Here is a 26760-nt window from a genome sequence, read left to right on the forward strand (position 1 = left end):
GTTGGATAATAAGGAGGGATTAAGGAAAATCCTATTAAACATCAAATTAGGTTATGATTTTACAAATTAAGCATCAAAACATCATGTTATACAACAAATTTGTCAGTAGTTCAATACACAGTAATGCTATGTAGTAATTACTGTATTTTCGAATTTAGCACCAAAGTACCACAATGTATTGAAAACATTGACTACAAAAATATTGACTACTAAAAGGCAGACTGCATTGGATAATCCAGAACATTGGATAAGGGAATGTTGGATAAGTGAGACTCTACTGTATAATGAATGCAGATTGACACCCCTTTAAACTCAATGCTATTGAATCATGGGAGTTGTAGTCTGATGAAGGCACCAGCACTCTGGCAGAAAATAGATCATGTAAAATTACAAACTCCCATGATTGCTTAACACTGAGCCATAGTGGTTCAAGTGGTGTCAAATGGCATTCATTCTTCTACAATGTCGATGCAGGCTTCACCCCTTCTGCAGGGAACAGAAAGAAAGGTATACTTCCCCATTTCGAAACACCTCCCTCCCACGCCACTGTTTTGGTCCCTCCTGCTTACCGTAGCTCCCAACCTCTTTGGCTGTAATCATTGGCAGAAAATTTAAACTGGGTTCTTTGGCAGTTTCAAGGAAACCCGAGGAGTTGCGGCTCGGCACCAGAAGCTGAGGGAAAAGGTTTTATGTGTAAGTAGAGATTTTGAAGTTGTGTAAAAGGATACTTGATTATCAATAGTTGCTCAGTTCTTAATTCAATTCAGTCCAGTTATATCTCATTCTTTTCAGTTCTTAATTCAATTCAGTTCAGTTGAAGAAGGTGTTTGTTCACTTCCTGAGAGTCTAGGGGTCCTTCCAGGCAGGTTCTATCCCAGATTATCTGGCAATGGGGACTCATATACAATAGAGTCTCACTTATCCAACATAAACGGGCCAGCAGAACGTTGGATAAGCGAATATGTTGGATAATAAGGAGAGATTAAGAAAAGCCTATTAAACATCAAAATAGGTTATGATTTTACAAATTAAGCACCAAAACATCATGTTATACAACAAATTTGACAGAAAAAGTAGTTCATTACACATTAATGCTATGTAGTAATTACTGTATTTACAAATTTAGCACCAAAATATCACAATGCATTGAAAACATTGACTACAAAAATGTGTTGGATAATCCAGAACGTTGGATAAGTGAGACTCTACTATAATCCAGTTTAAAGCAGAAAACCTGAGTTCAGATCCTGGGATATAGGGCCTGTTTGGAAGGGCCCTAAATTTTCCACACAGCCCTTCTTTCACATTCACATTGTGGACTTTTAAAAGAATAATCTAAAATATTACAGTTCTGCTTGAAATTGTTTACTTTTGAGTTTGAAGTTCCTGTGTTTGACCAACCTTCTTTTGTGTTTAAAAGAGAATCTTGCAAATGTGAGAAATAAACCATAGGTGTCATTTGTGTTTGGAGGGGGTGGGGGAGGAATGGCATTTGGGGACCTTCCACACAGCTATATAACCCTGGATATCAAGGCAGAAAATCCTACATACAGTAGAGTCTCGCTTATCCAACATAAACAGACCGGCAGTACGTTGGATAAGTGAAAATGTTGGATAATAAGGAGGGATTAAGGAAAAGCCTATTAAACATCAAATTAAGTTATAATTTTGCAAATTAAGCACCAAAACATCATGTTTTACAATAAACTGACTGAAAAAGCAGTTCAATACATGGTAGCGTTATGTAGTAATTACTGTATTTATGAACTTAGCACCAAAACATTGCAATGTATTGAAAACACTGCCTACAAAAACATTTATTAATAAAAATTGAATACAAATAAAGATAGAATTGCATAAAATGAACTTACAGTAACAAAATTGTCAGAAGTTAAATCTGTAAAAAGTTCAGTCCTTGCTGCTTAGAGAAACAGCTGTGGATCCAGGTGGGAGGCAGACTGCGTTGGATAATCCAGAACGTTGGATAAGCGAAGGTTGGATAAGCAAGACTCTAATGTATCTGCCTTGAACTGAGTTGTCTGGGGCTTTTTCCACACAGCTGAATAAAATCCCACATTATCTGCTTTGAATTGGAACATATGGCAGTATGGACTCGGATAACCCAGCTCAAAACAAATATTGTGGGATTTTCTGCCTTGAAATTCTGGGTTATACAGCTGTGGAAGGGCCCTGAGTCCACACTGCCATATTCAGCTTAGCTGAAACAATTGGAGGCCATTGAGGTAGAATTGCCCAAGGATTAATCAATCTCTTTCTAGAATGGGCTTTGCTTATATTTGTAGGTAAATAATATTTAAAAACAAGATGTATCTCTATAGCATATACTCATCCAATGAAAATAAAGCTCTCTAGTTCCACATGCCCCACGGGGGGCTCATTTTATTTTTAAGGGGGGGCATACAAGAATGAGTTATTAGCAGTGAATATTTTGCATTTCTTATGGTTCTAGGGACTTCCTATACAGTATATAATTATATATTGTGACATACACATTTTAAAAATTAAAATCAGAATGTACACGGTGGTCAGTTCTGACAATGGAGAAGGGGAAACTTTCTCATAGATAGGAGTGGAGGGAGCATTGAGTTAACTAGAAAGTGCATGAGCACAGCAAAGGGGGACACTTTCCATCCAAACACCCTGCTCCTCACAGTTTTCTTTTCACATTACAAACTACAAAATACATAAAATGAGAGGAACAGGTTGTTTTTGCTGCAAGGTTCTGTTTTAACAACAACAACAACAAAGGTTCAACGATATATCCATCCTGGAAGTTGTAGTTTGGGGAGGCACCAGTACTCATTGGCAGAGCAGATTTACAACTGCTACAATTCCACAACATGGCAGTTAAAGTGGGGTCAAATTGCATTAATTCTACAGTGCAGATGCACTCAATGTATGTCTCCTCATATGTAAGAGGATGCTTGCTGGCACAAACCAAAGATCCAATCCAATATCCTGTTTTCCAGAGTGGCCATCAAAATGTCTCTGGGAAGCCACAAGCAAGGCAATGACAATAACATGCTCTTGTTGCTGTATCTCAGCAAATGAAGGAAAATTATAGCCCTTATAACCATAGTAGTAGTTAACTGGTTATATTCTTCATTAATTGATCTAGTTTCCTAGTTATAAAGACATCTTCGGATAACAAATTCTGTATGCTAGTTGTGACCTTTCTTCACAGGGCAGTTGCCATCCTCTACACCAGCCATGGGCAAATTTTGGCCCTCCAGGTGTTTTGAACTTCAACTCCCACAATTCCTAACAGCCGATAGATCCAAAGTATCTGGATAAGTCCAAAACACCTTGAGGGCTAAAATTTGCCCATGCCTGCTCTACACTTTCTACAACTCTGTCATGTCCTTCTTGAACTTTGGTAGTCAGTGGTGCATACATTATTACAAGTATAGTTCCATATAGTTTCATGTCATAGCATAAAAGCATTGGTAATTTCAGCCCTTTCCCTAAGTCATTAACATGAGATCTGCCTTTTTTCTTAGATCAACATTTGTGGGTGTGATATTGGCACCCATAACTATTTTTTCGAGGAGTTTACCCTATCTCAGATTGTTTAGGTATGTATAATGCTATGTTGTGATATACATAGTGACAACAACCCAGAAATATTCCTTGTATCCTATTGGTTCTCTCCCATTCACAAAGTTCCTCTATGCCTGCTTAAAAAAAAAAGCACACCCCTCCTCTAATCGTGACTCAGAGAATTCTGCTATTACTATACAACAATTATACATGGCGTATCTCTTCTAAAAGCTCTAACAGGTACATTTGCCCGCATAATCCTTTGATCTTTTTGATTGGTTGCCATGCTTCTCTGTAACACTCGCTGCCTAGTTCTAGACAAGCCTCCTTTGGATAATCAGTGTTTTCACACAATTCTTCTAGGGATGAGTCATCTCAAGCTGGCTACTTCCCAGCTCATGTCAGTGGTTCTGCTACCTTGTTGATATTAAAATTCAGCAGCCCTTCGGTTTAGATTTTTCTGGATCTTGCCTCTTCTTTAGCTTTGTGTCTCTCAAACCCAATCCCTTGTGTTGACATTATTATCTCACTGATACATCGAAACCTCTTGGCGCCTCTTAGGGGGCTGCAGTGCATCCTTAGGCCCTATTGCTCACTACTGCACCAAATTATAATTTAGCAACCTACATGGTGTTTCCAAGAGCAAATGCGGTCACTATATTTCGCTGCATTCTGGCATACTTTGTGATTGCTGACCTTGATCCCAAAGTGTCTGCTAGCCTCTCTAAACAAACCTTTGTAGCAGGTAGACACAAGCTGATCAATGTACAATTGTATCTCAGTAAACACAAATTCAAGTAGCCATGGCTTAAAATGTATTAGGCTGCTGGTATTGGCTGGAGTTCAGTTCCAGGCCCCTCCATGGATATCAAATTCTGTTGATGCTCAAGACCCATGATATATAATGGTGTAATAAAATGATACCAGTTATATAAAATGGCAACATCAAGGTTTGATTTTTAGTTTTTTGGGGGCAGCAGGAATGGGATATCTTCAAACAGGAAATTTCATGGATGCAGAATCTGTAGATACAGAAGGCTCCCAAATTCCAAAAAGTAAACACTGATTTTCTATTTTATATAAGGCACACCATTTCACTGTGTATTATATAATGGAACCTAAGCACCCAAATTTTTGGTATTTGTGGGAATCCAGGCTCCAAATCCCAGTGGATACTAATGGACCACTTACTTATCCCAAACTAGTTTTTCTGCATCTTTTAATGACCAACTTGGCCTCTTCTAGGAGCTTCCTGCACTACCTTAGAGATTACCAGAAATACAAGAGGATACAAAAATGCCTCCTCACAGTATTCCTTTCTGCCTTAGAGTGACATCCTCAAGAGGAGTCATTATCTTGGGGCAGGGACACCACTGTTAGATCCTTAAAGATCTATCAACTCTGTGCCTCTCTCAGCTTCTCCAGATCTGCTATCTTGGCACCCAGAAAACTAATTACCCAAGAACTAACTAACAGTAATGCAGTTTGATTCCACTTTAGCTGCCATGAACTGTTATGGAGGCCTGGGAATAGTAGTTTTATGAGGTATTTAGCTTTCTCTGACAAATAGTGCTGGTGCCTCACCGAACGACAGCTCCCAGAATTCCACAACATTGAGCCAGGCAGTTAATCTGGAGTCAAACTGAATTAATTTTCCAGTGTAGATGCATCTCTGGCCTCTGCTACAAAGCTTTCACTTGAGAGACTACATTTTACTATATGTTCCTAGCTGTTCTTTCCCTTAGCCTGCTGAACTACATTAGCAAAAAGATGCTTGCAGTTAGCATGTAATAAAATTTAGAACTGCGCTTGTCTTCTGTGTTTGTTTAAGTGGTGGAAACTAGGGAACCAGGTGAGCAAATATTATAGAGAATCAATAGCTCATAAATTTCTAGCTTTTATTTTGTATTTGCTAAAATAATTTTGCTTGTATTTTAGGAGCAACAATTTTGGTTGAGAATCCTTTGGTTCAGTCCTTCTAAAATGGCTGGCTGGGAACTTTGTCACAATCTTGGTGAGTATATGAATCCAGGATTTCTAGGTGACACGGAGTATCTTTGCCAAGTGAGAAAGACTGCTCTGTTCTAAAAATGGAAACTTGTTCATAAGATCTTTCTGTTGCTCAATTAGTCCTTGGCAGTTGTTCTCTAACTGTGTTCTAGGACATGTTAATGTGACATGACAGAAATGATAAAATGATTTTTAAAAATGAATTTCAAGCTCTTGTGAGTTTCTTTTAATTATATCTCTTATCTCATATTCTTAACTTGTTCCAGAACATTTAAAAAAAAACCCTGAATATATGTTATAGGTTATTATTAGAAACAGTTACATTTGTACATTTAACTTAATATGTAATGGCAATACATATCTTTTAAAATGCATGACAAAGACAAATAGCTCTAGTTGAATCTAATTTATGTTAAGAATTGTGTCCAAGGTGACCATATCGCATATGCTTTATTGGTTTCCTATTTTCCTTCATTCTCAGATAACTTATATATTTAGACATTTGGGTTACTTTGGATGAACCTTTAACACTCTTCGGCTCTTAGAGAGTATCATCTTATGTCTATTTTTGGCATGCGATATCCACACCGCAGAAGTCTGTGAGATGAAAGTACTGGCTGATAGAGGAGGCTAGCTGCAGCATGACTGACCCCTTTGGCCTTGCTCCTTTCAATTTATCTTTATTGTGCTTGTTAATTTTCCTTTTATCTTTATCTATTGTGCTTGAATAATTTGCTCCTGTTGCAGAAACAAAGCAGAATTCTCTGTTGGCTTGTTGCAACTCAAAAGAAATGGCTTCTTTTTGGTCTCATCTCAGTTGAATTTCATCAAAAGTGAGATAATGCCTTCTCAATTTTTGGCACCCACATTCTTTCTGATTTATTTGCAGCCTTTTGCTACTGCCCGTTGCAAAATGTTCCCTGGGTGGTTCAAGCAACAGACATCTAAAACCATGAAGTATAAAAATAAACCTGACTGTGGGTGGGCATGGTGGCGTTGCAAAAGGAGACAGTGTTTTTCCCAATCATAGCCACCAGATTATCACACAAACAAATTCTGGTTACTGGAACGAAAGCAAACACTGCAGAAAGTTATCATCAGAAAAGTGAATCAGGATCCCTTGGGAACCAAAGATACCCTAGTGGGAATCTATTTTGGGTAAAAAGCGGGGGCTGGTGAACAACATTGACAGTCTGATAATGGAAGAAAAATGACAGATGGGCTCCAAAGGCAATACCGACCGAAAGGATGAAGTGGCTGAACAGATCAGATGGCTAAAGCAAGAGTTGTTGAAAATGAGTGGCCCACTCAAGGTTAAGGAAATGAAATATCAGGGAAATGGGTTAAGATTAGCAGAAATTGTTAATTTGTATTCTGTATTTTGTATTGTATTTTTAAAGTCCTTAAAAATATGGATGCACCATCCACTCGATTTGCTGACATGTCTCAAGCAGCTCACGAATGGAAATAGAAAGGTGAACCTCAGGACCAGAGATGCTGAAATCAAAATAAAAATAGCCATTTTACAGAAAAGCAGCAGAATAAAACCTGCAATGAAAAACAATGCTACAAGGAACTGTAAAAGTAAAAGACCTGGAAAAATAAAGTAGTCTATGCCAAGTGCCTCAAAAGGCTACAGACTACATCAGGAAGTAATTTTGGTCCTTGGGTTCCAAAAACATACTTTTAATGCAGTGGGCAGCTTTTAGTCCTTGAGACATTGCTGGATTCAGCTCTTTTCAAAACTTATCTAGTCTGAAGACACCTGGAGGGCCAAAGTTTGCCCATGCCTGATCTAGAGTAACCAATGATGAGGAATCATGGAGATTTGAGGCCACCAACATCTATAGGGCCACATTTTGTATTTTATATTGGTATTGTTTAGTGATTTGTTATTCTATGATGCTGGCTTTGGCTTGTGCATATGTTCAACATAGAAAGGTAGGGATTTATTTACAGATAATGTAAATACAGCATGATCTATTTTGTTTTTATTTTTTCCATAAAATTTCACAGATAAAATACCGGAATAGAAAAAGTACTATATGGCATGTCTAGAATTGTTATTAAAACTGATGGGCCCTTCCACATAGCCCAGTGGTTCTCCATGTGTGGGTCCCCAGGTGTTTTGGCCTACAACTCCCAGAAATCCCAGCCAGTTTACCAGCTGTTAGGATTTCTGGGAGTTAAAGGCCAAAACATCTGGGGACCCACAGGTTGAGAAACACTGACATAGCCATATAATATCAAGGCAGATAATCCACAATATCTGATGTGAACTGGATTATCTGAGTCCCCACTTCCATATAACCCAGTTCAAAGCAGATAACGTGGGATTTTATACAGCTATGTGGAAGGTGCCAATGATGTGTTTATAGGGCAGTTGAGGACATCAAAGATTTGGAGTGCCTTTTTTGTATAGTAAAGCTGAAGTGTCTAGACCAGTTTTTCTCAAACTCTGCTCCTCCAGGTGTTTTGGACTTCAACTCCCATAATTCCTAACATCTGGTAAGATTACTGGGATTTGTGGGAGCTGAAGTCCAAAACACCTAGAGGAGCAGAGTTTGAGAAACACTGGTCTAGGGCATTTTAGTTCTGAGACTATGACTCTGAAGAGAAATAAGTTAAACTGGTTGTTGCAGAACTACAGATTTGAACAATATAAATGAATCACATTCTACTAACTTATATAATCAAAAGGGGAGAATTACTAAGGTGGTCAGACTTATTCTTAGAGAGTGATTGGATTCATTACATTGTGTACCATGTTTGATTGTTCTTGGGTTATAAATGTCATTTTCTAATTGGTTCTGTCATAAAAACATGGAAAAAGTTTATTAAACTGCAAAAACCTTGTTTTTGTGGGACATCCTGCAGCACATTTTGCTATAGTTTTTCCGTGAATACCTCATCGAGTCTCAACCAATTTAACATAGCTTGTGGCAGCCACAAAAATGAAGTTTCTGGAGTATAACAACTACTTTCAAAGTAAATACCGCACAGTTAAACACAATTATGGTAAACATATTCTAACCAGGAACAATTTTTTTTAAAAAAAATGTTACATAGTGTTATCTAGAACTTAGAAATATATAACAAATAAGTTTGAAGATGAATTGGGTTGATGTTGAACTTGAAAAGTTGAACAATTGTTTGTCTTGTTACGAATTAAGAATTTATGGTGATTCCTTATTGCCAATATTAGAGAGGGGTAAAATACACTATAAAACAAATGTTTGAGACAGTATCTGTATGTTTTTTCCAAAGGGGCAACATCTCTCTTACATTGAAAGAACATAGAGGAGCCAGATCAAACCTACAACAAAACGACCAAGCTATGAGTTCACATAGAAGCGTTCCCTTGGTTGGGAAATCTTTCTACTTGGACATCCCCAGTGGCAAAAACTTGGATTATTTGTCAGAAAATGTGAAACGTCTTGGAGGGGTGAGTAAGGGGAATTGTTCCTCTTGTAGGTTTCTCATGAATGGAAACTGCAATTATGGTCCACAAAACATCCCATAACAAAGTGGTAATGATTGTGGTTTTCCTTGAACTAGAGCCAGTTTAAGAGAGAATGTCTCAGCTTAAGAATATATGAAGTTGAGATCAACAGTAGCTAATGATAATTTACCCAATCTTGACAATTATTATTTATTAATTTTAAAGTGTTTCTTCTGCATCGCCTTACAGTCCATAGGCAAATAAAAATTAATTCAAACAATATTTTAAAAACATATTTAAATGCAATCTAAAATAATCCTAAAATTCAATTTTAAAACAACAGTTTCAAACCTAGTCACAACTTAAGCACAGGAAGAGCTGGGATGTACAGTTTTCTTTGAGGCCTGTTTTAATTCAGTATGCTTTTGGAAGTGGAAGGGAGATAGTTCTACAAGAGTGTCAGCTGTCCCAAATATGATGAAAACTGTGTCTCTCTGCTTGCAGTTACTGCAGCTGCCAAATCTCCTGGTGAAGGAATCTACTTGTTCTTAAATGAATGGCGTGATGTGTGTTTTGCTGCTTTCCTTGGACAGGCGGAACAATTCAATTCTTTTTTTTTTTTTATTTCACCCAAATCGCTTAGATAGCTTGCTGGCAAAGTTGTATCTTTCTGAAAGAAATGGCTACCATAAATAATAATAATAATAATAATAATAATAATAATAATAATAATTAATATCTCTCTTTTCTTCCTCACGAGACCTAAAGTGGCTTACAACATATTAAAAAAGCATAAACAGCAATAAGAATACATCAATAATAAATATAAGCATCATAAAATAAACAAATTAAGAAAAACAACTACAATATACATTCACATTCATGTGGTATCATATCGAGATATATATTACACTTTGCCTCAGTCCATAACATATGATATTCCTGTCACTCCTGATTAATTTTCTTTGCTATAAGCTTGTTTAAACAGGAATGTTTTTAGCTGGTTCTTTAAAAAACCACTCAAACATCTGTATATAGGGGTGGAGTGGGAGCAATATGTTCTCTACATGTTTTAAAAAAACGTACCTGTTTTGCAGAGCTTGGAAGAGTTACTGTTTGTGACTGCACCTCGGAGAACCCCCATAAACTAGGCTGCTAGAGGGAGTAAGGAAGCTGTAGTTCAAATGCTGTATATATATATAAGATCAGGGCAAGTTTTGGAGTCAAAATTATGAATTTTAATATGACGAGTGGATAAGTTGAAGGTCATTCTGTGGAAAGGGGAAAGCACCAGTACAATTTCAGTAAGCCAGCCACCTTTGGCCACCTCTGCCACCATTTCTCTACCCAGGCATTTTAAAAAGCCAGAAGCAGCACCACAGCAGAGAGAGTAGAGGGGGTTGGTGTTTCTTTTCGCTTCTCCCAGGATGGACTAAGCTCTCAGCTTTTGCCACTACTCAAGAGATGAGGATAGTTCATTTCTTGACAAGAGTTAAGGGCCCATACTCACATTGATCCCAGGATTTTTGGGTTCATTATTTGACTAAAAAATTCTACATTTTCCATGAGCATGTAGCAGGCATCGGCAAAACTTCGGCCGTTCAGGTGTTTTGCACTTCAACTCCCACAATTCCTAACAGCCGGTAAGCTGGCAAGGATTTCTGGGAGATAAAGTCCAAAATACTTGGAGCGCCAAAGTTGGCCCATGCCTGGAATATAAGATATGGACATTTCCTATTTCAGCTAATTTATACATCTCATACTAATACACAAAACAAGATATGGCTGTCCTTTGATAGTTGATACTCGTCATACTTTCCAGTTGTAGTTATCATGTTGTAAATATGTGTAAAGGTGTGCATATTTCAGGAATGTTTGCACAAAATTGATACATCTATGAAAATAAGATATAGCAGTGCATTATTAGCCAAAATGGTGGGGAACTGCTTATCATAGGATTAATATTCACCAGAAAGCACAAGAAAGATATTTTCTTGAAATAATTGCAGACAAATCCAGAAACAGCAAAATAACAGTCAAAAAAATCATTTTCTGTTTTTCTTTCTTTGTTTCCCATTCCAGGTTATAGAAAGTTTTCTGAGTAAGGAAGTGACCTATGTTGTTTCCAGCAGCCAAGAGGCCAGACGGGAGATATGGGCAGGGAAGCACGTGAACAGTGTGTTGAGGGATACACACACCGGAGCCCTACCTTCTGCAAAACCCCAGCAGGATCGTAGACGTCCCTTGCCAAAGCCAATAGACACGGTAAGCGTCACAAATCTTGAATTGCGGAAAACGTATCCCCTTCTTTAACAAGGAATGACTTATCATTGGGGGGCCATTGAGATAATGGGGGTTGCAGCCAAAGATTAAACTTTCTTTTTCCTTCTGCCGACATCATATTGTCCAGATACTTTCATTTTATGACATGAAAAAGAATAGACCAAGTGCTTAATCTTTGCCTTTATATCCTCCCATCTCCACCCTCATGCTGGTAGCTTTCAGATACCTGCTGTGTCGAAAAACCCTGCCCAATAAAATATAGTTACCCATGCCAAACTTCCCTAACCATGTTTACTTCATAGCATCTCCAATTAGAAATTGCAGTTATGCATGAAGTGGGAAAAGCATGGTCAGGAAGAGTAAATGGGGAAGACAACCACTTATTCCTTACAAGAGATAGGTAATCTGCTAGAGGAGTACCCTATATACCTATGTATAAATCTAGAAACGTTAGGCTTTTTGGGTTGGTTTTTTGACTATTTTGAATTATCCATGGGTCATGTGAGTACTCTACCTGAACTCTAACCAACAAAGGAATCCAGAGTAGAGGGATAAAAGGCAAGAGATTAGCACATCCCGGGAGAACCTAAAGGAAGCACCAACTCTCTCTACTCCACCTCTTATGTGAATATGTGCTGGCTAGGAAGAATAGCTGCAGCTGCTAAAAAGGATAATAAAGTATTCTGTTGGTGTTGGTCCAGATATTCTCACTCCAAATCACCATTTTGGTAGATCAGGGTTCCTGATATTGCACAGCATATCATAAAAACCAACCTATATGATTATGATATCTGATCAAGAACGTTGGATCAGGAGTCCAGTTATTAGATAGGAGACTTATGCTCCATCTTTCATCATAGCTCCGGCTCTCTTTCCGTGTGCATTCATAATTCTTCCTCTATCATTACTGATTTAAAATCTCAAAACTGAATACAAAGACGCCTATCTAAATAAGAACATATGTGTAACTTTTATGGGGAATTCTTCAATGATTGTGAATATCCTTTCTCATATCAGATGCTGTGAAGGTTTTATATATTTGCTGGCCCTTCTTTCTGTGCTCAACTTTAAAAGGGCCCTTTTCACTTTGTCTCCCTTTCTGCAGTTGCTTGTGCTTCAGCTTTCCTTCCAGGACAAGGATGGGGAACCCCTGGCCCTTCAGATATATGGGCTACAATTTCATCAGATTCAGTTGATCAGTGAAAAAGAGCTGCTGGAGTCTTAGCCCCATTAAAGACCAGGGGTTCTTTAGTCCTGCTAAAGACATTACCAGGACTAAATTGACATTTTGAGTTTCTAAGCAGCACAGGAAAAATCAAACCCAAGAAGAATCCCAAAGAAAAGTTACCAGGCCACTTGGCTTCTCTTGACTTGACAATAATAATTGAGGCAGAAAGAAATCTATACTAGAAAACTCCATTAGTGTATTTGGAAGATGATTATAGTTTGGCACAAATGTCCTGAATCTGGTTTCATTCATTTTTGCACAAATTGGGAATGAAAGGGACTGGCTCGATAGAACGAAAGAGACTGGCTCGATAAGGTGGCAGGAAGTCAATGAAAGAATTTGTTCATAAGAAGTAGTGCCTATGGAGTGATAATGAATGGAAACCTCCTGGGCCCAATGCCAAGGCCAATAAAACCTGATTCTCCATCTCCTCCTGTTTTGATATTGTCTGTGCTCTGTCCTGATCTCAACTCACCCTTCTTTTCGCAGGCCTTGAACAGTCGTGGGAAAAAGCTTTTGCATAAAGCTATTGGCAGTCAGGTGAGCAAACATGTTATCAGTTTGCTGATCCTGTGGAGTGTGTGTGTGTAATTGAACATGGGTGTGTGTAAAAACAATTGAGTCGACATTAGCACTTCGAGATCAGCTAGTCCATCGCTGTCTTAGAAAGTATAATCTCCCAGGCAATCCAGAGAGCAAGGACACTGAACACAAACAACAAACAGTGAAAGCTACAACTAATCAGCAAGAAGCATCAAGGCAGGAAGTATCCTTTAAAGGAGATGGGAAGGCTTGGCATTTTATCCAAAAACAATCTTGTAGGTGTGCATATGAATTAAACATCAATCAGCTGATACTCCATAAAAGTGGGGAGTGAATGCAGATGGTTTTGTGGGATAACAGAATATAATTGACAAAATTCATGATTTTTTTGTGTTTTCTATTTTGAAATCTAGATGGTTATCTTAATCCCTCAACTGTTCCATGAGAGCTAGACTTCTCCCCCAAGTAAGCTGTTTTAGCAATTGCAATGAGTAGCGTCAATCTTTTTTATTTCTCTACCATTTTTTTTCTTTCAGGATAACATCCCTGGAAACAGCATCCTTGCCAGCGCACGATTGTGGGGGATACAGGTTGTACATGCAGATGGTATCCTTTTAAAAATGTTGTTGCCATTGCCGTGAGTAAACTTTGTCTTGAAAGGTAGAATATCAATTCTTTATCAAAATAAATAATTTAAATTGGCCTCCTTTCTACATGACTTAAGTTGCCTGATGTTTTCATTCCTTGCATTCTGCACTAACAAGCAACCTCTTTTCTGTCAAAACAGTGTAGTACGTCAGTCTTGCTGGAAGGTGGCAGACCAGAGCAATGGATCGAGGGTCTTCATGAGTATGCATGGTTGCCAGCAGAGATTCACACTTCTGCATGAGTCTTGATTATAATATTGCAGACTCTTTTGTTAGCCCTAATCTCTATGCCTTTAACAGCAGCATAGCATGTAGACATTACTATGTAATAATGCTCATCTGACATAGAAAACCTTACTGTTTTTTTAATTGGAGAAGACTCCTATTAAACCTACAGAGATGTGTTCTCTTATTTGGCCTCCTTAAACTTAATTGGATGGGCAAATCCATTTTTAAAATATACTCTTCTTTGCCAGAGAGGGTGCAGTCCCATGAATATAAGAAATTGGATATTTCTGTAATTATATGAAGGAGTATATATAGTTGGCCCTCCATAGCCATAGATTCTGCATCCATTGATCTGGAAAATACTATTTTTTAAAAAATTGCAGAAGACAAACTTTGCCATTTTATATTAGGGTCATCATTTTTCTATACAATTGTATATAATGGGACTCAAGCATCCTTTGATTTTGGTATCCATGGGAGGTCCTGGAACCAAACCTCAGTGGACACCAAAAGCCCAGTGTACTTCAATTTCATACTGCATATGTACAATACATGAACACAGCATTTTAAAACTATAGAATATAGGACTGCAGCTACAGATGCTTCTCAAAAAGCCAGTAACTTAATGGGGCTCAAAGAAAGGGTAGCCATGAACCTGCTCTCTTCCTTTCCCTTAGTGTCCCCACAAGTAGAAATTTGCTTCTCTTGTTTCATCCATCTACTGCTTTCTAGAACACATAATGTAATATTGATTCCTTAATGGTCCTCCTTCCTCAGAAATGCTGACCTATATACGACGGTTATCTAAGAAGTATCCTTCCAAGGCAAAGGTTGGTACTGCTAGTGGGACTTTGAGGTACAGAGTAAAGCTTATAAAGCATGGCTGGGAAACACCGTACCTAAGATATGCTGTTTATTATGATCTCCTGCCTTCAAGTAAAAGAGGCATTTTGGAATTCTCACTAACTGGCTGTTTGGCACAATGTGGTTTGAAGACAGAGTCCCTATATAAATAAATGATCTCGATTTGTTTCCCACAAATGGATCTACTAATGCTCAGCTCATAGATCTTTTTTGTTCTGCTTGGAGGCAGGGAGCTTAACTGAAAGGACTCCTGAGGATCTCTTCCAGCTGCACAATATTACATTATTTACTATCAGCTGGCAAGGAGATTCTCTAATGAACATGGTTTAGTCTAGTAGACACACACTTAATTTATTCTCCTTTTCCAGTTTACATAATTTGCCAGAAGTGCAAGCTCATTCTCAGCATTGGAGGCAGGGGAACACCAATGGTACAGGTCAGCTCCAACTTTGCCCACCATTGGCATGACTCTTTTGTCAGGCAAAGCCAGGATCAAATTGCCCCCATCTATGACAACCTTGGGAGATTCTGGGACTTGCAGCCCACACAAAGTTATCTTTGCCCTAAATTATGGGATTAATTTCCATTTTTGTGGCCTGATGGATGTTTACATTTATGTGCCTGATCCTTTGTTCTCTCAATTCTTGCCCTTCATGATAGATTTGAGTGTGCTAAGCAGAACTGACCAGGTGGATTCTTGGTATGGCATATGCATCCTTATGGGGGGAAAAGCATTTTGAAAGATGCAGTGGTGAAACGGCTCCTTTAGAAGCCTGTTTTGGACCTGGTGGTTTTTGCCAAGCCCTAGTTACCTCCTTTCCAGAAGTTCTAAAGAGTGGTGGTAGGGAAATGGCTAACATTCTTGGCTCAGGTACAGGCATTCTGAACACTTGTATCTCTACATAAGCCTGCTCAAGGTCTTAAAATCTTCAAAGACAAATCTCAATCCCACATTTGGTGGGACCAAGGAGGAAGAGCATCTCAGTCGCTTCTCCAAAAATTTGGTGCTCTTCTTCTTAGTGAGGTTAGAATGAGTTTCTTCTTGCTGTCCTTCCACCAGCAAGTGAAAACAGTTTTTATTTAGATAGGTTTTGACAAAATAACTGTCATGGACTTTTAATGGTGTGCTGTTTTGCTTGATTTGTATCTTTTGTCATTTAATGGATTTGAAGTTGTTTTAATTCTATAGCAGGTATGGGCAAACTTTGGCCCTCCAGGCATTTTCGACTTCAACTGCCACAATTCCTAACAGCCTACTGGCTGTTAGGAATTGTGGCAGTTGAAGTCCAAAACACCTGGAGGGTTAAAGTTTGCCTATGCCTCTTCTATAGACTATTTAATTGCATTTTAAATGAACTTTTCTTTATGTTTACTGATGTTTTTTGTAAGATGTAATTGAGGAAAGACAAGATACAAACAAATGCATATGTAGCAGCAGCAGCAATAATAATAATAACAATAATAATTTTAATATAGATTATCCAGAGACATTTCATTCTAACTTCAGATTACTGTTGTTATTTTGCTTACTCTGATAGATCGTCTTTGCTGAGAAATGTACAAATTAGACATCTTGGATTTTTTTTGTATCTATTGCCAAATTCCTTGTTTCAGCAATCTTTACAAGAAAGATTACTTTGTTTTGATTCCATGTCACTTTAACGGATTGTACTGTGTTTTAACTGATTCTACTTAGAAATGATATAATTTAATATATATTTAAAATAAATAGTGAAAGATTTTCTTTCTTTCTTAATGAATATTTGAAGGTGCAATAGCTTGTTCTTTCTCATTGTGTTTTTTGATTGATCTAGATGAAATTGTGTGTTTCTGGGTATCAGCCTCAAAAAGGTGAGTATGGTATTCCAGCTAGGTTTAGACTGCTGGCCACTTGTTTGTCTCTATTGCCCTCTATTTTACTGCTTTGTGTTATATCATTTCCAACTTCATATTGTGCCTTACTAACATATCCTTATGTTCAGTGTGTACCATAGGCTCTAATGAGAGTGAAAGCAAAGGGTTAACCAGTGATGGGTGCCTCACTTGAACATACACCATATTTCATCACACAAAGTCACCACCGCATAATAGTCGCACTCCCATTTTTGGAGTGCCTAAATTATATTTTTGTTTTCCTCGCATAATAGTTGCACCCCCATTTTGGACTTATTTTCCCTTCCTTCTTTCTCTGAAGGCACGGCAGTTTAAAAACTATAAAACTGAGGTCTCTGGAGCTGCACTCTTCCCTCCTTGAAGCTTCAAGAAAGGAAAAATTAGCCCCAAGTGACTTCAGTTTTTTAAAAAACAAACAAAAACTGAGCTGTTTATTTGAGGCTGTATCATCCCTCCTCCCCCCCCCCCTTTTCAGAGGTAAAATATTTAATTTAAAAACAGATACTGGAGAATAAATGCAGGTTTTCTTGTGTAATATTCACACCTCCTTTTTTGATTAAAAGAATTGGGGGAGTGCACTATTATGTGATGAAATATGTCTTTAACTTCAAACAAGGACAAATGTTTGGCTGCAGACAACAAAGTGGGAGAAACATGGTGTATTTTCTTATAAAATGTTGGGTAGCCTTCTTTTACTGTGAAGGGTCTGCATGTTTCCAAGCTCTCCTTGAGGTAATGTTGACGTTTAGGAATTTTGCACTCTGTTTTGCTATTGGAAATTTCAGCATGGACCTTGCATAACTAAGTGTGTGAAGTTTTTTCTTCTTCTTCCACACCCCCACCCTTCCAGGGGAACCTTAATTGTTTTTGGATATTCGAAACTGCTGATAGATTGTGTGTGTGTATCTCCAACAAGGTCCAAGCCCCATCTCTTGTTCCCCGGAAATGTGCTCTCACGGCTGTCAGCCCTGGACGCTTTCCCATTTGCTAACAATGCAGCCTTGGCACAGTGCTGGCATTATGCCTGTTCATGAGGAGGGCTGTTGTTCTAATATAATAATCGCCTTGTTGCACGATGTTTAAATAACAGTCACCTGCAACAGCTTGCTCAGCCTTTTTTTTTTTTTTAAGCTGGCTGCTTAATAGTAATTCTTTCTCCTCCTCCCCACCTTACCCTCCTATCTGTCATGGCAGTGTTTAACTTATAAAGAGAGGTGCTGGAGAGATCCAGGCTGCCTGGCTTCCTTTGACCTTTCTGTTTATCCCAAATCAGTGATGGCAATTGCTGTGTCTCTGTTTTCTCTGATACTTAAATAATGATCACTGTTGAAATTTTTTTTAATACCTCTACTTTTCATTTCTAGTAGTCAAGCTGAGACCACATTTCCTAAAAATTGAAGATAAAAGAAGGTAAGAAACGTAATGTACCATCACTTACTTCTTATATTGGGAAACAAAAAAGGGGATGCAAGGGATCAGAACACTAAAGTAGCTAAGAAGACCCCAGAATGTGTGAAATATGTTGAAAATGTTTGCACACAATGAGATATTTTTGAGTGAGTGCAACCATGCAAGGTCTGCATCTCCCTAGCCTTCCACAGTTGCCCTATGATAGATGCTGAAACACAGTGTAAGAACCTCATGGGTTTACATGATATAGATTTGAAAGGCTTGAGGAAAGAATAAGACATTTGCTTGGCAGCAAAATGACATTGATGTAGTTGTTAAGTGAGGCTTGTTAGGGAGAGCATTCCATATTGGAACATTGCTATTGAAAGATGTTACCTTTCCTTCATAAGCATCTGCTTTATCTTAGGGCCAGCCTAGGGCCAGCTTATTCAGGCAGGTACCAAATAATATTTAGTTCTCTCTACTCAAGTTCAGAAATTCACTTCTTAAAAGTTTAAAGCCAGGATCTTAGTTTTGCTTCTGGGTCCAAGGTTATAATAAGAACAACAAACAAAGAATCACAGTTTAGAGGTACAGTAGAGTCTCACTTATCCAACCTTCATTTATCCAGCGTTCTGTATTATCCAACGCAGTCTGCCTTTTAGTAGTCAATGTTTTATAGTCAGTGTTTTCAATACATTGCGATGTTTTGGTGCTAGATTTGTAAATAACAGTAATTACTACATAACGTTACCATGTTTTGAACTGTTTTTTCCCTGTCAATTTGTTGTAAAACATGATATTTTGGTGATTAATTTGTAAAATCATAAGGTAATTTGATGTTTAGTAGGCTTTTCCTTAATTCCTCATTATCCAATATTTTTGCTTATCCAACGTTATGCTGGTCCATTTATGTTGGATAAGCGAGACTCTACTGTAGCACAAAGTTTTTCCACTCTGGTATGATCTTGGTTAGTTTAGCCCAGAACTAGGGAAACTGGCCTCCAGGTTTTAACATAGTTGAGATCCTCCACCATCAGTTGGAGTTGATAAGAATTGAAGGCCAGAAATGATTGGTAGACTCTAGGTACTTCTGTCTGAGATAGACTCAAACGGAGTCACAAGCAGAGCACAAAGGCGAAGTTCAGCATTATGCTTTTCATAAACAGTCCAAGTTTCTGAAGAACTATGGCATAGTGCTTTGTAGATCTCGTCTTCCCAAAGTTCTCCCATTCTTCTCAAGATTGAGACAGACTGTTTTTCTTCTGTCTAGGCAACTTCGTCCATTTTTTAAACTCTTCAGTTATTTTCCTCAACTATATTTCCTACCTCAGCGAAGACAGAGCCCCTTTAAACCTCCACAGAAATCCTCCATCTCAAAGTAAGTATGTACTTGTGTGTGTGTAAAATGATAGCTAGCTAGCTGATAGTGGCCATGATAATTTTTGCGGCTTGGAAAGCTCCGCAAATAATGTTGAGTGTCTTCAAGTCATTTCAAACCAGTGGCGACAATAAGGCAAGATTTGCTCAGAGGGGATTTGCCTTTGACATCCTCTGATAGCGAGAAAGCATGACTTGCCCAATGTTACCCAGTGGGTTTCTGTGGCTGAGCAAGAACTCTGACACTGGTCTGTAAAATCAGTCCCAGTGCTCAAACCATGACAATATATTTGCTCTGCTTAATAACAGTACAGTGTTCCCTCACTACTTTGCGGTTCACTTTTTGTGGATTCGCTGTTTTGCGGTTTTTCAATAAACTCTAAAAGACTATTATAAATCATAAAAAATTACAATTTACAGCCTAAGGAAGGGAGGAAGGAGAAGCCAAAGGGAATGAAAAGGAGCCCAAGAGGCAACGGGATGAGTACAAGGTGATTTATCAACACATGATTCGTTGATAAAGACTTAAAATAGTGTATAACTAGTAAAATAATGTATATATATTAAAAATATATATAGTGTCCCTACTTTGCGGATTTTCACTTATTGTGGGTGGTCCTGGGACCTAACCCACGCGATAAGTGAGGGATCACTGCATACAAGACTAGAAATCTGTCTGTGTGGTGAGGAAGCCAGGTAGACAGCTGGAATCCTGCCAGAGATTTTCACAGTATGCTAACAGGAAAAAGCCACAAAATATTGATATACGAGCCATTCTCTTTTTACGTTTAGAAACCAAAGGCCAGCATTTAGATAGTGGGGAAGATTGGAATGGGGATAATGGATTGTAACACTCTCCTTGCTGGTTTAGGATTTGGGAATTATAGTCCAAAACATAATTTTTTTCCAAAAGGAGGCCAAGATGGCATTCCAGCATGATCCAATTGTATCATTATGTTTTGAGTTGGAGAATAAGTACAGTCAGACTTCTGAATTTGCTGAGATAAGGGGCACAGCATGCCTGTGAAAAATTTTAAAATGCAAATAAAAAAATGGGTTTTTAAAAACTCTAGGAATTTCTTGATTCTCCTTCATAACTCTTATGGTCACCTTACGCTGGAAGCTGACAATAGAATTTCCCTGGGGGACCTACAGAGAATCACTAGGTTCCCCCAATGTGACTCCATGATCAACTTCTGGAGGAGGTTGACCATGGAACTTCATTAGAGAAGTGAGAGATTCCTATAGATGACATTTTAATCACATCCATGAATGATCACATCTGCAAAAGTCAAACCTGAAAATGTGGAGAGCCAACTGTAGAAGATTTTTGCAAGAAATAATGGAAGATTCAGAAAATATTTGTGCTGGTTCCATTCTGCAGGGAATCTAATAGCCGCGGTCTAGCCAATGGAGCAAGCCCCCTCTCTGATGGCTGTTTCGTGCCCCAGATGCAGAAAGGCTACTGCGAATGTTGTGATAGACCCTTTGCAGAACTGTGGATGGTAAGGAAGTTCTTCACCTTAGCCCTGTTAAAATGTCTAGGTTTTCCTTGAGAAAAAAGCAGAATTTCTGATAGGGTTGAGTTATGTATCTAATTTCTCATTTTCATATGCTGTGCTACACCAGATTGCCTGTAATCTTGTTTGGGGGGGGGGGATATAAACATGATGTCACCACAGCTGGATAGTTGAAATTTGGTACAGTCATACTTCTAGCTTCAGTACTACCAGCTACACTAAAAATATAAAGCATTTTTTTTTACTTTTTAAGTAAACTGAACTGGCCAGAAAGGTGGATCCTATGACTTTCTGTACATTCTTCTGTACTCCTATAAAATGTTTGTATATTCTCATCTTTGGGCATCAAGTTCTGCTGGATTCTGTATGCAAACACCACTGACGTACAACTGCATGCAGTGCCTCAGAGACCTCAGGGGAGTTCCATGACTGTGTTTGCTTCTTCTGTAGAGACTACAGAACTCATCAACTTCCACTAGAATTCCATGGCTTTCTGAATAGACAGGGCATATTGTTGAACCTTATGGCTATGGAATGAAACTTGGAAAGAAGACCTTTGCTGAATAGCTACTTAAGCAAATTCATTTGTATAGCTTTCTTAGCATTAGGGGAAAACCTACTTTTACATAATAAGTTGACCTTATTGGGTACGCTCCTGAAATCATTGGAAGGCACTTGACTCATAAGCAGGAGATCTTGCTGTTCTTTGGGAGACAGAAAAGCTGTAAGACAATCAATGATGTTTACCGGATTGCCATCTTTGCCATCTTCACATTTCTCTCACTGTTTAATATCATCTAATGTAGTTGTCTTGTCCTCACAGCATCTTCACAGCCCACAACATAAGGAATTTGTGTCAGATCCTTCCCACTATGCTGTTGTGGATAGCATCATTTCCCAGCTGACAAATGAGTATGTTTTCTTGGGCACTCCATCTCCAAGGTAAAATTTTAAAATTTCCCCCATGGGCTTTGGACTGGGCAAAGATGAATTAAAAGTATTCCATTCTCTCCAAAATGTGAAGTTAAATGTAAATTGAATATAGCATGTATAGAAGATACTTTGTCATATTTTGGCTTTCCTTTTTGTCTTCTTCCAATATGATTAAGAGAGGAAGCCCAGAGCATGGCTACCTAGATATTGGTTATGTTTGCATTGTTATTGTTTGGCATATATCCATCCTACCCTTCACCTCACAAAGCGGCTCACCATATGTCTAGCATCATGTAAATGCAGTGTGAAAACAAAATGATTCAACGTAATAGCAATCAAATCAAAACTTCCTCAATTCAAAGCAGAGGTCCAACAACAGATAGTCACAAAACGCCTCCAAATTTAGGGATGATATTTCCAAGTACATCTAAAATTCAGAATTAAAGCTTGATCAATCCCTGGGGCAAAAGGAAGGACATTGTCCCCCAAGTAAATATTCTGCCCACCCATTAAATTTGCTTTCATTCCACACTTCAGTTCAACATTTAGAAATACAGATTAGGCATCCAAAGGAAAGAGGCAGGCAAAGTTCCACAGGGGAAACCTGAAAAGTTGTACCCCTATCACATCCTCCCTTGTAAGGAAATCACATCTTTTTACTTCCAAGTGCTCCCTAATGCATCTTTTCTTATAGGCCCAGGAGAGAACATTATTACAACTGGAAGTAACATCCTAGTTACTTTTTGTATTTCAGTAAAAAGACCCCCCGGATGTAACATCTCCAAAACATGAAAAAATGCCCCTAAAAAGCATTTGGAAGCAACATTTTGTTATCCACTGAGGCCACAAAAACTGCTTTCTTGATGTAGAGGATTCTATTCCATTGCCAGGATTCTGGTGGCAACTTGTTATGCAAGCATTGTGCCTTGGATTAGGCTCACAAAGACCACTGCTACTGCAAGGTGTTGGCACAGTAAAGCTTGCAGTTGTATGTACATATGTAGGCAAAAGCTTCATTCAGCAGAGGGGAAATAAATCTGCTTAGAACTGTACAGTAGGAGTTATAAAATGTCAGCAAATAAAGCCATGAGCTTTCACGGGTGATGATACATGACTTAAATCCTATGTGAACAGAACTTTCTTGGTGTGGGAGGTATAGTGGTGAAGAGTCTGAGCTATGATTCTTGTCTCTGTCATAAACTAATGTTACCAGTGTCACCAAGATCGTAGGCAAGGCACTCTTTCTCCACTTGCAAAGTTGTTATATTACATCCAAATTATATATGCAAAGCACTCAGCTTTTGAAAGTGTTACCTTTCTATCTGTTTTTTTTTCCCCCAGGGTGCCTCCAGCTGCTGGTGATGGAGAGTCCTTTGGATTGCTAAAGGAGGTGAATGAGAATGCGATAGTACCACCTTTAGATCAAGCACTTCAATTTTGCATGTCTGCTGAGGGCTCATCAGGACAGTTTGGTACCCCAAAGGACTCAACCCACTTCTTTGAGGACCAAGGCTTTCTTCAGTTAACAGCTCTGTCCCTGGAGGTGTTTGACAGCACTTTGCCCTTTGCCTTGCAGTCTCCAGGATCAGCTTCTAACCTGCACGAAGAGGCCAGCATGGTGGCAAACAGTGGCTCACAGGCCATTGGCCCTGCTGAAGACAAATGCATTGCTGCACCTGAAAAGGAGAGGATCTTAGCAAAGCCCGCTGCACTGTCTCACAAACGGAAAAAGTCCTGGAGCCCGTTAAGGCCAGCGAAAAAGAAACAAGCACTTACATCAGACAAGAAGCAGTCAAGTTCAGACTTGGCCACTAAGGAGCAGCAGGTTGGCACACCACAATATGCTTTCCCAAATTTGAGTGACAGCCAGGCAGCTCCCAGACGGCCTGGCCTGTGTGCAGCTCCATCACATACCCCCATCTGTCTTTGTGCTCACCCACATTTGCCTTTGGAAAACTGTTCCTGTCACTTGTCTGAGTCCGTTGCTATAGACACTGAATATCTCAAAAGCCCAATGCAGCAGCTAGACCAGGAGGAGGAGGAATCTATTCTAAGGAATGGGACATGTGCTGCCTCACTCCCTTGCAACTCTTCCATTCCTAATATTGGATTTAGAAGCCCACTTGACTTCCCCCCAGGCAAGCAAATAGCCCCTACACTACAAGGATCAGTGGTCCAGCACTCTCTACCTGAAATAACTGAACTAGCTCAGCCTGTGTTGCCACAGCAACCAGGCCTAGGACCTAGCCCTTGCTTGTGTCTGCCTTCCAATCAACTGACTTGTATTTCAGCTGAAAAAAAGAGCTCTTCCTTCCTTTCAGAATGGGATGGACCACTTCTTTGTGCCATGGCCGCGGCCTCCCACCTCCCTTCTGAGGCGCTGGTGGATACTGCGCTGCTGGGGACCTGTGTCAGTATGCAAGACAGCAACTATGAAGCCCATCTTTACTCTGTGCTTTGGCAGACACCCCAGCAAAACTTGCCCTGCGAGGAAAACAATTCAGATTTTCAGAACAGCTGCACAGAATTGACAAGAGCTCCTTTTGCTACTGTGAGTGCATGGATGAGCTAGGCTGTTCCTGTAAACATCCAATTGTTTGCCTCTCTCTGCTTCCTTCACCAGTCCTATCCGTTAAGAGAACTGTGTTCTTTTCCATGTTGGGTGATAGACTGGGTCATTTGCTTTCATCTGCTGTAAAAATGAACTGTGGAGGGTGCACTTTTTGGAGATGTTAAGTAAGCATTCAATGACCCCAGTGAAACTGCTGCATTCCATTGGGCCTGAGATGAAAAATATACCTTGGGGCACAGGGAGGCAGCAGTAGAAGTCATTTTCAGTATCTAATAGAATATATATTTCCACCGGAACATCTGCCTAACAAAAAGTGGGGAAGGGAATACTTTAGAACGGGAACCAGTCTAAATATTTCTTATGTGGTGGATTGGCTCTTTGGGTAATGAGAGATACAGATGGGGAATGTGACCTTTCTGCTTTCCAGACTTCAAACAAGGTTGTTCCTTTCTTTGGCAACCGGCGGTGGTTCATCTTCCGGAGGTGCAGGAAAAGGCTCACTCTTGTGCGGAGGAGTTCGGGTGATGGAATTCTTTGGCTGGAAGATCTCTTGGTAATCCTCTGCATTCTGGATTTCGGCGGTGGATTCCTTCTCTTCCCGGTCGTCTTCGCTGCTGGGGCTGCGCCTCTCGCTCTCCGAGTTGTGTTTGACTCGCTGAGGTTTGCTGCATGCAGCGGAGGGCCGTTCGTAGATGTGCCGCAGGGAGGATCCGGTTGCTGGGAGCTGCTGTGCGAGGGGTCGGTCATCCCGGATCAGGCCCTGGAGGCCGGAGCCAGATCTGGTGACGCGGTTGAGGTCCACCACGAAGGAGGAGACCACGCTTTGCGAGAAGGAGACACCGATCAGCTGGTTGTTGCAGATGGAGAGGTCGGCCACTTTGCCCCAGCTGATGGGCACTACGTCAAAGCAGCGCTCCGGTTCCCAGCCGTAAACCCGCAGGGTGTCCTGGCAGCCGGCAAAGAGGCAGCAGCCGTCTGGGTTGAAGAGGACGCACCTGGCAGGTGTGGCTTCTTCCTCGATGCAGCTCACCACCTGGAACTTCTCCAAGTCCCAGAACCTGATCATTCTGTCGGAGCTCCCCGAGGCCAAAAGGTATTCGTTGGGATGGAATTCCACCATGTTCACTGGCCCCATGTGTCCCGCGAACTCAAACATGATCTTCCCAGCAGCCAAGTCCCAGAGCTTCACCGTGTGATTGTCCGAGGAAGACGCCAGCCATTTCCCATCTGGGCTGAAGCGGAGGCAGCGGACGGCCTGCGAGTGGCCTTTGTACCTGAAGATGCAGCCTTTCCTTCTCACATCCCAAAGCTTAATGTTGGTGTCCATGGATCCCGAGGCCACGAAACCCCCGAACGCATGGAAGTCCAGGCTGCAGATGTTGGCTTTGTGGCCCATTAAGGTGCGGAGAATTTTGGCAGCCTCCAGGTCCCAGATGCAAATAGAGCCGGACTGAGACCCGGCAACGATCAGCTCTTCATTGGTGTTGATCTTCATGCTCTCCACCAGCGTTGTTCCTTTCTGTATATTCATGATCCAAATTCTTACACTTCCCCTAAAGAGCAACACATGGACATGAATTTATATAGAGGGACACTTAAACCATAATATTTGCTGTTTGTTTACTTTTCCCTTGTGAGAAGTAAATCTAGATTAGGGTGGTCAGAAGAATGTGGGTCTCTTGAGTAACTGAAAATTGTGGATTACATTTCTGGCTTGTTAGCACTTGCTTGTTAAGAAGCCTACAGTGACCCATCTCTGCTGATGAATATCTCTGTAGACCTTTTAACAATGGGATAGTACTGACTTCTTGGCCTAATCATTATTATCTGATCCTTGTTTTAACTCCCATTGTGTCCCAGGTTTCCCTATGTGTGTTTTTTTAAGTTAGTGCGTGAATCTACAGAAATTTGTAGTGGTATATATTTTGATTGCTTTAAAAAATAAATATGTTTCTTGACATTTGCCTAGGAAAGAGGATATGATTTAAAAATTCCATGGTGTGAGCATACCTGCTATGTGTGCAAGGTAGTGATGATGATCATTATTCCCAGGTGCTGTACAAAAATGTAAAAGCAAGATAGCAGCTCCATGTAGGCATTCAGTTTAATCCAGGCTTGATGGATGATGGGAGTGGTAGTCTGTTACTTCTAGAAAACACGGGGCTGGGGATGAGTGATTGGTTGGATACAAAGATGGTGGGCAGGCAAAAGTGACACAACTAAACACAAGTACCTACCAAATAATTTAAATTCCTGAGTCTTACCAA

At 39.7% G+C, this 26760-nt stretch overlaps 2 protein-coding genes across 4 annotated transcripts; one reads left to right on the forward strand and one right to left on the reverse strand.

Moving 5' to 3' along the window:
- The first annotated feature begins 566 nt into the window (after nt 1–566).
- dbf4b (DBF4B-CDC7 kinase regulatory subunit) lies at nt 567–26453 on the forward strand. Of its 3 annotated transcripts, none has more exons than XM_016994523.2 (14): nt 567–693; nt 3522–3596; nt 5500–5575; nt 8839–9016; nt 11096–11278; nt 13014–13064; nt 13604–13673; nt 14720–14772; nt 16621–16657; nt 18064–18109; nt 19362–19469; nt 20853–20973; nt 21812–21930; nt 23263–26453. In XM_016994523.2, the coding sequence occupies exons 4-14, from the start codon at nt 8909–8911 to the stop codon at nt 24491–24493; spliced, it is 2127 nt and encodes a 708-aa protein (XP_016850012.2). In that variant the 5' UTR covers nt 567–693; nt 3522–3596; nt 5500–5575; nt 8839–8908; the 3' UTR covers nt 24494–26453. The 3 variants fall into 3 exon arrangements, with proteins under 3 accessions (XP_016850012.2, XP_008111420.2, XP_008111419.2); XM_008113213.3 differs by having other exon boundaries at nt 18067–18109; XM_008113212.3 differs by lacking the exon at nt 3522–3596 and having other exon boundaries at nt 573–693.
- On the reverse strand, nt 22302–26024 carry LOC134299874 (katanin p80 WD40 repeat-containing subunit B1-like). Its single transcript, XM_062983857.1, has one exon. The coding sequence runs from the start codon at nt 26022–26024 to the stop codon at nt 24924–24926; it is 1101 nt and encodes a 366-aa protein (XP_062839927.1). The 3' UTR covers nt 22302–24923.
- Nucleotides 26454–26760: the final 307 nt, after the last annotated feature.

This window comes from Anolis carolinensis, chromosome 6, assembly GCF_035594765.1.
Source record: "Anolis carolinensis isolate JA03-04 chromosome 6, rAnoCar3.1.pri, whole genome shotgun sequence".
Lineage (NCBI taxonomy): Eukaryota > Metazoa > Chordata > Lepidosauria > Squamata > Dactyloidae > Anolis > Anolis carolinensis.

Excerpts from the sequence above, each read along its gene's own strand:
- dbf4b (XM_016994523.2), top strand. The coding sequence starts at position 8,909 with ATGAGTTCACATAGAAGCGTTCCCTTGGTTGGGAAATCTTTCTACTTG. Across the intron at positions 9,017-11,095 it reads ATGTGAAACGTCTTGGAGGG|GTTATAGAAAGTTTTCTGAG; the intron begins GTGAGTAAGGGG and ends TTCCCATTCCAG. Across the intron at positions 13,065-13,603 it reads ATAAAGCTATTGGCAGTCAG|GATAACATCCCTGGAAACAG; the intron begins GTGAGCAAACAT and ends TTTTTCTTTCAG.
- LOC134299874 (XM_062983857.1), bottom strand. The coding sequence starts at position 26,024 with ATGAATATACAGAAAGGAACAACGCTGGTGGAGAGCATGAAGATCAAC.